Source organism: Nicotiana attenuata, chromosome 11 (assembly GCF_001879085.1).
Source record: "Nicotiana attenuata strain UT chromosome 11, NIATTr2, whole genome shotgun sequence".
Taxonomy (NCBI): Eukaryota; Viridiplantae; Streptophyta; class Magnoliopsida; order Solanales; family Solanaceae; genus Nicotiana; species Nicotiana attenuata.
In genome coordinates, this window is record NC_031999.1 from 52,428,497 (window position 1) to 52,441,380 (window position 12,884).

The 12,884-nt window shown below is 38.8% G+C and overlaps 1 protein-coding gene across 1 annotated transcript; it reads right to left on the minus strand.

Annotated features, from left to right (window-relative positions):
- LOC109234896 (AUGMIN subunit 8-like) lies at nucleotides 8,402-12,881 on the minus strand (the record flags this gene model as incomplete). The annotated part of the gene is made up of 6 exons (XM_019400936.1): nucleotides 8,402-8,813; nucleotides 9,822-9,929; nucleotides 10,718-10,807; nucleotides 10,885-11,001; nucleotides 11,867-11,986; nucleotides 12,498-12,881. Coding segments are annotated over 6 exons (903 nt in total), but the record flags the coding sequence as incomplete, so codon positions are not given.

Below are 12,884 nucleotides of genomic sequence, written 5' to 3' on the forward strand. Positions count from 1 at the left end.
TCCAGTTCCACGTGCCACCACCTACTAGCTCCAGTATCTAACTATATCCCCTAGTGCCACCACCTAGTCCAGTTCCACCAACTCTAGCTCCAGTGCCACCACCTAGTCGAGTTCAACCGTCTACAGCTCCACCACTCCTGACTTATCATCGTCGTCCGCCCCCAGCATCAGGCCCAGCTGATTCACGTCTTGCACCTGACCCTGCTAATACTGCGGACTTGTCTCCTCTTAATCAACCGATTGCACTACGAAAAGGTATACGGTCCACAGTTAATCCTAATCCTCATTATATCGGTTTAAGTTACCATCGTCTCTCATCATCCCATTGTGCATTTGTGTCATCTTTGTCCTCTGTTTCCATTCTTAAGTCTACAGGTGAAGCACCGTCTCATCCCGGATGGCGACAGGCTATGATTGACGAGATGCCTGCTTTACATACGAGTGGTACTTAGGAGTTTGTTCCTCTTCCTTCAGGTAATCGACTGTTGGTTGTCGTTGGGTGTATGCAGTCAAAGTTGGTCCAGATGGCCAGGTTGATCGACTTAAGGCTCGTCTTGTTGCCAAAGGATATACTCAGATATTTGGACTTGATTACAGTGATACTTTCTCTCCCGTGGCTAAAATTGCATCAGTCCGTCTTTTTCTATCCATGGCTGCTGTTCTCCATTGGCTTCTCTATCAGTTGGACATTAAGAATGATTTTCTTCACGGTGACCTTGAGGATGAGGTTTATATGGAGCAACCACCTGGTTTTGTTGCTCAGGGGGAGTCTAGTGGCCTTGTATGTCGGTTGCGCCGATCCCTCTATGGTCTAAAGCAGTCTCCTCGAGCTTGGTTTGGTATGTTCAGCACAGTTATTCAGGAGTTTGGCATGACTCGTAGTGAAGCTGATCACTCTGTATTTTATCGACATTCCGCTTCAAATCTCTGTATTTATCTGGTCGTTTATGTTGACGATATTGTTATTACCGGCAATGATCAGGATGGTATTAGTAAGTTGAAACAACATCTCTTTCAGCACTTTCAGACTAAGGATCTGGGCAGATTAAAGTATTTTCTGGGTATTGAGGTCGCTCAGTCTAGCTCGGGTATTGTGATCTCACAACGGAAGTATGCCTTAGATATTCTTGAGGAAACAGGAATGACAGGTTGTAGACCTGTTGACACTCCGATGGATCCGAATTCTAAACTTCTGCCAGGACAGGGGTGGCCTCTTAGCGATCCTGCAAGATATAGGCGGTTGGTTGGTAAATTAAATTACCTCACAGTGACTAGACCTGACATTTCCTTTCCTGTGAGTGTTGTGAGTCAGTTTATGGATTCTCCATGTGATAGTCATTGGGATGCTGTTGTTCGCATTCTTCGGTATATAAAATCAGCTCCAGGCAAAGGCTTATTGTTTGAAGATCGAGGCCATGAGCAGATCGTTGGATACTCAGATGCCAATTGGGCAGGATCACCTTCTGATAGACGTTTTACGTCTGGATATTGTGTCTTAGTAGGAGGAAATTTGGTGTCTTGGAAGAGCAAGAAACAGAATGTTGTTGCTCGATCTAGTGCAGAAGCAGAATATCGAGCAATGGCTATGGCCACGTGTGAGCTAATTTGGATCAAACAGTTGCTCAAGGAGCTAAAATTTGGTGAGATTAGTCAGATGGGACTTGTGTGTGATAATCAAACTGCTCTTCATATTGCGTCAAATCCAGTGTTCCATGAGAGAACAAAACACATCGAGATTGACTGTCACTTCGTTTGAGAAAAGATACTCTCAGGAGATATTGCTACAAAATTTGTAAAGCCAAATGATCAGCTTGCTGATATTTTCACCAAGTCCCTCACTGGTCCTCGTATTAGTTATATATGTAACAAGCTCGGTACATATGATTTATATGCACCAGCTTGAGGGGGAGTGTTAGTTTCATTGTGTAAATAGTAGTAGATAACCCTAATCCCATATGTATTAGGAGTAGGACATGTATTGTGTATATATAGGGCTCAGTGTATCATTGTCTTAATTAATCAATAATAATATTTTTCTCCTGTGCATTCTCACACTATGTTGAACAGATCAGGGAATAATTCTCTAAGAGGACCATGTTCTAACCAATTGTCACTCCAAAAGAGTCTTTTCATTCCATTGCCTACCTTGATGGTGGAATAAGCAGCTATTAAAGTGGTCCATTCTTATAATTGGATCCTCCTTATAAGATTGCTAATTTTCATAGAGAAGTTTTCGCTTCCACGTATGTGATGTAGCAATCTCGTGGGCTACATAACTAGAACATTTCAGGTTTCTTGTTGGTCAGTTTGGAGGCAAAATGGTGAAATTTCTGAAATAAGAAATCATCTCTATCCTCTCTCTCTCTCTATCTACTCCCCCCCNCTTGAACCCTCAAGTGGTGAAGATAATGAAGTTACAGAAGATTCCGTGTGGTAGGTCCATGAAAGTAGTTGTGGCAAATGGAGATATCTTGTATTCTGATAGTTATTGCCCTGCATTTCTGTGGAAGATGCAAGAAGAGTTGTTCTGTTTTGATATGAGAATTCTGCAAATTGGTGGGTGTGATTTGGTACTAGGTGTGGACTGGATTGATCATTTTGCTCCAGTGGTCCTTAACACCAAACCACTAAGTTTATCATTTGTAAGAGAAAGCAGGTTCATTACTCTAAAAGGGCAGCAAGAAGGCAAGGAATTGATAACCATCGACAATGAAGAGATGATCAAAATGTTGATTAAGAAGGCTTGCCATTGCATAGCTGAGGTGTATGTTCTCAACTCCACTATCTGTACTCAGGAAAAAGGGGACTTACCATCAGCAGTTTCAGCATTGTTAGACAAATATGCTGATATTTTTGAAGAACCTAAGGACTGCCCCCACCTAGGGACTGTGATCATGCCATCTCTTTAATTCCAGAAGCACAACCCTTCAGCTTGAGGCCCTATAGATATTCCTATGATCAGAAGAATGCTATTGAACAAATGGTTGGGGATATGCTACAAGCTCAGACAGTGGTACCTAGTCAGTCTACTTTTGCATCACCTGCATCGTTAGTAAAGAAGAAGGATTCCTCTTGGAGACTATGTGTGGATTACAGAAGGTTAAACTCTTTAACAATCAAGAATAAGTACCCTATTCCTATGGTAGAGGACTTGTTAGACGAGTTGAAAGGAGCCAAAGTTTTCTCTAAGATAGACCTTAGGTCTGGCTATCATCAAGTGAGAATGAAGTCTGAAGATGAGCATAAGACTGCTTTTCGAACACATCATGGACTATGGCAATTCAGGGTTATGCCATTTGGCTTAACAAATGCACCAGCCACGTTTCAATCCTTGATGCATCAAGTTTTTGGGGCCTATCTAAGGAGGTTTATCTTAGTCTTTTTTGATGATATACTGGTCTACAGTTTATCATTGGATGAACACTTGAAACACTTGCAGATTGTCTTAGACTTATTGAGGCAACATGAACTGTTTGCCAAGAGATCTAAATGTGACTTTCCCCAGCCACAAGTAGAGTACCTTGGTCACATTATCAATGGTCAAGGTGTCAGTACAGATCCTAGCAAAATTTCAGCAATGGTTACTTGGCTCCTACCTACAAATATCAAAGAGTTAAGAGGATTCCTCGGCCTCACTGGTTATTATAGAAGGTTTATTAAGGGTTATGCTACACTTAGTAAACCTTTGACTACATTGTTGAAGAAAGGGGGTTTTCACTGGAATAATGAAGCTACTGAAGCTTTTCAGGCACTCAAGAAGGCAATGACTAATGCCCCAGTTTTAGCCCTACCTGATTTTAGCAAACCATTTGTGGTGGAAGTGGATGCTTGTGGCATAGGTGTGGGAGCTGTTCTTATGCAAGATAGGAGGCCCATTGCTTTTCTTAGTTAGGCACTAAGCCTAAAGCATCAAGGTCTCTCAACATATGAGAAAGAGTTGATTGCCTTATTACATGCTGTCGACAAATGGAGACATTACTTGACCCCTAGTCATTTCATTATAATGACTGATCATTTTAGCCTTAAGTTTCTCCAAGAACAGAAAATCACCACTGCCTTGCAGCATAAAGGCTTGACCAAGCTGATGGGGTTAAGTTTTGAGATCCATTACAAGAAAGGAATTGATAATTCAGTAGCAGATGCCCTCTCGAGGAGGCAAATGTCAACAGAAGCTGTTTCTGCTTGTCAAATGTTAATACAATTGCAACCAAAATGGATGGAGGAGATCAGGAATAGTTATGAAGGGGATGAGGAAGTAACGAAGATAGTCTGTGCTCTTACAGTTGATCCTGCAGCTTCAACTGAAGTAACACTGCAGCAAGGCATCCTTAGATTCAAAGGGAAGGTCTGGATCGGTAAGCAAGGAAATTTGAGACAGCAATTGGTATAACATGTGCATTCTTCCAATTTGGGAGGTCACTCTGGCATCACTGCTACCCTCCATAGAGTTAAATCTGTGTTCTATTGGCCCTCAATACTGGAAGATGTTAAAAAGGTGGTCAAGAACTGTAAAATATGTCAAAGGTGTAAGAATGAACAGGTGGCATATCCGGGTCTATTGCAACCTCTACCAATACCCTCCCGACCTTGGGAACACATATCGATGGATTTCATTGAAGGTTTGCCCAAGTCAAGAGGGAAAGATACAATTATGGTTGTGGTTGATAGGTATAGCAAATATGCCCATTTCTTAACTTTAACTCATCCTTTTACTGCAGTACAGGTAGCTTCATTATTTCTGGACCAGATCTATAAGTTGCATGGCTTACCTAGTAGCATAGTTTCTGATAGAGACAAGGTCTTTCTCAGTATCTTCTAGAAGGAGCTCTTCAATTTGTTGCAAACTAAGTTAGTTTACAACTCAGCCTATCACCCACAAACAGATGGGCAGACTGAGAGTAAACAGGTGCTTGGAAAATTATTTGAGGTGTATGACCAGCCATAAACCAGTGGAGTGGAGCAAATGGATTCCTTTAGCTGAGTTTTGGTATAATTCTAATTACCACTCAGCTACTCAAATGACCCCTTTCAAAGTTGTATATGGATATGATCCTCCTCAGTTGTCTTTTGAGTTGATTTCACAATCCAAAGTAGCTGCTGTAGATCAAATAATTAAAGAAAGACAATTGATGGCAAGGTTATTGAAAGAGAACCTAGAAAGAGCTCAAAGCAGAATGAAGTTTTATGCAGACAAGAACAGAACAGAAAGGGAGTTTATGGTTGGAGATTGGGTGTTCATCAAATTACAACCTTATAGGCAAACCTCAATTGCTGTAAGGAAGAGTCTGAAGCAAGCAGCCAAATTTTATGGTCCTTATCAAATCATTAAGAAGATCAGTCCAGTAGCTTATGAGTTACAATTACCCCCTTCATCCAAGATACACTCAGTTTTTCACATTTCTCAGTTGAAGAAAAGGGTGGGGCATGGTCAGATTCCTTCCATTGAGCCTTCTATATGTTCTCATGATGGACAACCTCTAGTGGAACCAATTGCAATTCTGGACAGGCGTATGGTGAAGAAAGGAAATGCAGCTGCCACTCAGGTTCTTGTGCAATGGGCAAATCTGTTGCCTGAGGAAGCAACATGGGAAGACTACAACTTCATCAAATCCCAGTTTCCCCAATTTGAACCTTGAGGACAAGGTTCTCAAAGGAGGATGGCATTTAATGAGTGAAGATGATATTAGAAATGTTGGTTATTGAGTTGTTAATTAGAGATTAGAAGTTTTACACTTTTGTCCAATTTATGGTTTAAGTGGATATTTATTCTATTTCAATTAGGTCCATCTAAGTTTCTGTATGTTCTCTATTGTCTAGGACATGTGTAGTAGTTTTGCATTCGTAGCTGTATTTGTACGATCTGTAACAGAGGGGAGATTATGCTAAATGAATATTCCTCTTTTCCTCTTTTCTCTGCTTCTCTCTCTTTCACGCTATTTTCTTCTCTTTCCCTTCCAATACTCTGTTCTTTCTAGAACTTTTCTCCATTGTTGAGCTTAGTGAGCATATTTTCATAGAGAGGCAACCAAGTAAGCATATTTAACAGTGAGGTTCCGCTCCCATCCCTGTTTAGGTTCCAAATCAGTGTATCTTCAGAATCACTGAAACCTTGAAAAACATCCAAGGTCTTGTAGAGCTCCACAGCTCTCTCAAGCTCCCAGTCATTCAAAAACCTCCTGAAAATAACATTCCATCCTTCCAGTCCCCATGTTGTATCTAACCTTGCTTCTTTTGATGTTGCTATGTGTTAGTTTCATTGTGTAAATAGTAGTAGATAACCCTAATCCCATATGTATTAGGAGTAGGACATGTATTGTGTATATATAGGGCTCAGTGTATCATTGTCTTAATTAATCAATAATAATATTTTTCTCCCGTGCAATTTTCCGGTGACCTAAGTGACTAATTGCGTCAAAGTCACTAATTATCAGTGTTGTGCAAAATCCAACACCACCAAAAGGTCCCCAAGAGAGATCCGACCAAACCCCAGAAAAGTTCACCTGAAAACACTCATCCACACGCCCCCACGCGCTTGCCGGAGCTCTGCCGCCGCCGGCGCGTCTGTCTCACGCGCCGGCGCGTGAGGGCTGTTCCGGCCAGAATTTCAAAAAGTTTCTTTTGGAAAGTGTGTTCTTCGTGTTTTTCCGAGCCTACCCATCAAGTTTACATCAGATTCTGACAACTTTGGAATTTTCCGGCGAGCTACAGTGATTTTTCCGGCGTGAACAGTGATCCAGCAATTTTCTGCTTTTTTTTTCCGGCACAATATTATAATGGAATCATTACCTGAAGCCTTTACCTCAAAATCTGTTGGATTAAATGCAATAAATCCAATCCAGATGATTTCTTTACCAGATTATATTGAGTTCCTTCAGTACAAAGCACGTAAACAGACATCTTCAGGATTAACCTCCGTCGTTCCAACAAATAGTAGCATGACCGGTGTCTCTCAATCTTCACCTTCTGAGTCTTGGGTCATTGATTCAGGTGCATCTGATCATATTTCTGGTAACAAATCTCTTTTCACTAGTATCTCATATTCTGAATCTCTTCCAACAGTCACAATGGCCAATGGGTCTCAAGCCATGGCAACTGCAATAGGTCAAGCAAGTCTACTTCCTTCCTTACCTTTAGACTCAGTTCTTTATGTTCCTGGTAGTCCTTTTAATCTCATAGCCGTTAGTCGCTTAGCCAAATCACTTAAATCTGTTGTTCTATTTCTTGATGACCTTGTTTTTATACTAGGAACGCAGTACAATGCGGTATCAGTTGGTACCGGACGTGAATCAGATGGACNATAATATATATATATATATATATATATATATATATATATATATATATATATATATATATATATATATATATATATATACACACACACATGTTTAATGTAACATAGTAAGAATTAGGAGGAGAACACATACATGAAAGTTCTGGCTGGAAATTTAGGAATAAGTCCAGTCAGATTATTGATCCAAGATAGCAAGCTGAGGCTGTTGCATAAACTACTTTTAACCTTTGTATAAGCTAAATTGCTAAGGTTGTTTTGGAACTTTGTGAATGATCCCCGAAGGATTTGTTTTACTGACCTATGAATTGGAGATTTTCTAGTTCTTTAAACAAATTAAAATGCCCTTTGTTATGTTATTGTTATTTGATGCCTCCTAATTGCACACATTTGAACAATCTACTTAAATTTTCCCAATTTAGTATATCTGTTTGGTAAACACAAACATACTCCTCTGTCTCATATTATCAATCGTGATTACTAAAAATAGTTGTCTCAAATTATTTGTCCTTCAGAAGTTCAAGACAAAATTGACAACTTTTTCCTTTTTTTCCTTAGTAATAATTATCCTTGAAGACTACAAATACCTCACTTATGGATAATTTTGTCCAAATACAAATGAAGAAAGATTAAATATTAAGACATGAATAAGGAAGTAGTCAAAATCTCATCTTAATTAACTATTTTTTGAGGGGCGTGTACCAGAGAATCATGACAAATAATATGAGACGGAGGGAGTAAAAGTCTCTGAATGGCGTAAATACTAAACATTTACTAAAAGCAACGGTATCAATGAACTTAAAGACCAATAAATGGCAAATTTGAGCAAATTTCGAATAACATAAGGACAAATTTGAATGCTTTTCCAAAAATTTTAAAGCAAAATATGCATAGAGCTGTCAATGATTCGATAAATGAACAGAAATGGACTCAAATCATATTATGTCAAAGTGAGTCATCTTCTTTAGCAATGGTCACTTGCTCTCTATTTATGATTTCCAATCCCAATCTTAAGTGATCAATAGAAAAAATGATTGTCAAATTTGTTTGTATGTAAATGAATAAATAGAAAACTTTGAGTTTAAGGAAAACTTTAAGAACGTAAGATGATCTTTGGTAAGTTTGCTTCTTTTCTATAACTAATTTTGAATCTTGTTCTTCCTTTGCATTTCTTTTTTTGTTGATGATACAAAAAGTTACATTAGGATAAGGACGACGGCTTTTTGCAAGATATGTGGAGAAGAAAAAAAGAGAGAAAAAGAAAAAAGAATGGAATAATTCAAGATTTCCCATGATAAATTAGAAGGAAAAAAAAAAGAATGAGAAAAAAAAACCTATTACTATACACACTAGCTAAGGCTGGAGATGTGGCATATTCTTCATTTGACGAGGAAGAGTTGGTTAGAATTGCATTTGAGAAGCATTTGGTAAAAGCTATCTAATTCCCAAGTATCAGCTGCTCATCACTTCTCCAAGCTTGTTTCAATTGTATAAGATGAGACCTAATGCTATATTCTTCTACCTGCATTATTGTCAAGTAATCGCATTAGATAATCAAGTTCATCGGACATGGAACATCAAAATGTACACGCTATTCCGTCCGTCGTGTAATGTATTTGGAACAGAGATGGAAAATGAATTAGCGCAGGCTTAGAATGAAGATGACAAACCCTCCTTACATGAACTATATGTACTATCGAATACTTAGATAACCTTGGTGTAACTGGTAAAGTTGTTGCCATGTGACCAGGAGGTCACGGGTTCAAACCGTGGAAACAGCCTCTTGCAGAAATCCGGGTTAAGACTGCGTACAATAGACCCTTGTGGTCCGGCCCTTCCCCAGACCCTGCGCATAGCGGGAGCTTAGTGCACCAGACTGCCCTAAACACTGAGCTAACCTCCTAAGACGTTTAAGCTAGACATGGTGGGACTTTACTTTTTGAGTTTCTATAATACATACTGCACATTTTGTTGGTTGCTAGAACCAGGAATTTTCATTGCTGGGCAAAAACTAATGCTGATCAATGCCGACCTTAAATAGACCCTTGTGGTCCGGCCCTTCCCCGGACCCTGTGCATAGCGGGAGCTTAGTTCACCGTGCTGCCCTAAACACTGAGATAACCTCCTAAGACATTTAAGCTAGACATGGTGGGACTTTAATTTTCGAGTTTCTATAATAGATACTGCAAATTTTGTTGGTTGCTAGAACCATGAGTTTTCATTGCTGGGTAAAAACTAATGCTGATCAATGCCGACCTTAAATTGTCATCCTAACAGCAACGAATGAAGAAAGAATCTGAAGTAAAGCAACAAGTAATCTCAGTCCTAATGACAGAACTAGAAGATCACTATATGGATATGGGAGATGATAACAATTATTGAGAGAGGTCAAGCTAAGTGATAAATCAACTGAGTTGAACTATGACAAAGCCATTAAATGGAGAAGGGAATACGACAGGAAGACTAAGGAGTAGCTGCAGAGATTCTATAATGAAGGCAATAACTTTATGAGGCCACATTTTTTTCTCACCTGCATAGCCGCTGTTGAAGACAATAGGGCTTCGCATTCGTCCAGCATGGCTCGCTCTTGAGCTGCCACATCAGCAAGTTCAGAAACCAGGCAGTTCATCCCTTCCACCTGCAAAAGTGCAGAGTGCAAAAATTAGGAAAATTGTCTGAAACAATTTTACCACAAAAGAAAAAAAAAGTACAGTGCAGACAAAATTATGAAGTTCTCAGCAATCAAGATACCATAGATTGTTTGACATTCTCCTTTTAGTACTTCAGTTGAGGCTATCTTACACAAGAAACAAAATCTACTTTTTAGGTGGATTTTGGCAATTAAGAGTTTCTAACTGTCAGTAAAGGCCAAAGGCAATCTAGAAGCCTAAGCATAAGAATTTTAAGCCTAATTCTAGAGCATTGTAGTGTTCATCTATAGTTTACTTTTCCATCTGCAACATATCTTGAATAGCAAGAAAGTTAAAAGAAAAAAATAGCGAGAGAATCTTCAAAAATTTTCCGAGATGCATATCATTCATTCTGTCAAATCAATATTATTTTTGAAAATCGATGCTCGGTATAACACTAATAGAAAATGTGCAAAGAGAATCTTTACATTTGTCAAACAGTCAAAGTTGCAACTTCTGCTGATCAACAAACTAAAATAATTCTAGCAGAACGTAGCTACCGGCTCTGTTACAGAAAACTATATGCTAATGACTTTTCTATCTCTCTAATATCAGCTCTCTCACTCCCCTTATCTCAAACAACAATTGTGGATTGTACAAAGCCTGATAGTAAAAGACAACACTGGTCCAATTTGCTATTGCATTTTATGTTACTTAAACACTAGAGAAACGGAAAGTAAATTAATGGTAAGAAAGAACAAGAAAAAATAGAACTTAAAATAATATAAGAACTTACCCTAGACAATATAAAACGCATGGAGGATCCCATTGCCTGCATTACATCAACAGCTGAGCAAACAGCTTCCTTAACACTTTCAATATCACCCTGTAAAAGAGCCAACTCGAATAAGACTCTGTCTTAGGAATCATTGATCTCAAAACACTAAGTATCAAGTTGCATACCTTTGCTCGTCCAATTATTGGAAGACGGAGAGTGCATGCCTGTAGATCTTGTATAGCATGGGATACTGAACTGGTATGATCCCTTTCAATTGAAGCCCACTCATCGAGGTAGGTGAGCTGAACCAATCATTTCCAGAAAAAAAATCAGTTTAAACAATAACGCCACATCTACAGTAAAGATCTAAATAGAAATCAGATTGTCTACTGAACAAATGAATGTGAGTTTTAACATCAGTTATGCTACAAAAACTTCTTACTCCCCTCTCCTTCAACCCCCCTCCCTAAAAGAAAAAATGATATAGTTACATACCGTTCTTCTGAACCCTGATTTTCAAACTATATCCAGATACAGAGAAGTCAAATCAGCATAAGGAAAGGAACTAGGAAGAAGTCTGGAACAGTTAAAGGTAAGACCTGACTACAGACTGTTTCTGTAAGAAAAAATCAAGCTCAAAATTCTAGGTTTAAAAGCTTTCACTATTCAACAGAAGATATCTAAATTCACATATTCATATCAAACCTCAAGCATTTTATGGGTGTTAGGTTCCAGATAACAGGAAGATATCATATAGTACCTAAAAATGGTACATTCTTCTGGCTAACAAGTGACTGCGTCCTACTCATACCTAATAGTTCAATTATGAGGAGAAACTCATCACGAAAAGGAGACTACATTCATATAGTGTTCAATGATTTGAGCTAAGCCAGAGAAAAATTCATGGAATTCTACAGTGAAATTCCTGCTTTCCATCACTACAAACTTCAACCACAAGCCAATAATTGCCTATATTAAATCCCTTACACAGACGAGAAAAGACAAAAGATGTGGTCTAGACTCAAATCTTCATTTCGAACTGGATCATCCTATGATAAGGAAGTTCAAGAAATCTACAATCCACAGATTTTTCTGGAAAATACTAAAAACAGAAAGATTAAAACACCAGGGATGATATTCGAATCATATGTTATAAAGATACATTACCTGTTCATTTAAGACTGCAAAAAGTTTCAACTTCAGCTTCAGCTGTTGGAGTGCAGTTCTCTTTTTAATAACAGAAGCCCATAAATCCGACGTATTCCTCCAGACATTGTACAATGTTTTCTGCACAGGCGGAAATTAAAACTGTCAGTTAAATCAGCAAAAACGCAACCAAGTCGGTTATATGATGGGGAAATATCAGAAAGCTCCCAGAGAACATCAAGCCACAAAGATATCAGTCCATGATTCCAACCCCACAAAACATAATTAAATAATAAATTAGAAAGTAAGAAGCCAATATTAGTAAGATAAGCGAATGCCAATTTTTCTATACTATCATAAAAAAAGGGTTTTAACCTGCTGCTTGTGATCAAAAGTTCATTAATTATAATCTTTCCCCTTCTGTATTACTAATCCAAACAATGTCCATACCGCAGACATTTTCAATAGATTTTCCTGTCATGCAGTACTTCTCAGGAACCAAATGAACATTTCCATGCATAAGATCACCATTAACCAATTTAGAAGAAGAGAACTCCGAGAGGTACATGGAATTTTTTTTAATGATTATAAGGTAACTAAAGAAATAAGTCTAAAGGCACACAATGAAGCTTCGCAAGGGAAATAACCAAACCTCTGTTTGAAGTTTCTGCGCGTGCAATGCTGCATCTGACCTGGCATTAGCATACCGCCATTGGAGATGTCTATTATACAATAACCTCAGCTGATGAACATCTTCTATGTGGTTAGCTGTCTTCTTCCCCTTTTTAATATCTGCAATAAAGCTGAGGACAGAAGTAGAAGTTTTGGGTTGTCTAGATGGACTAGATGGTCTTATCCGAGAAGGACTTGGCCCTCTAGATGGTGTACTTGGGACTGATCTTGTTCGAGATGGACTGACTCCTCTAGATGCAGAGGATGATATAACAGATGCCTTATTCGGTGACGGAAGTCGTGATCCAGGAGCTGAAACAGTCTGAGATCTGCTACTGGATTCCCTGTACTGTTCTTCCAATGACTC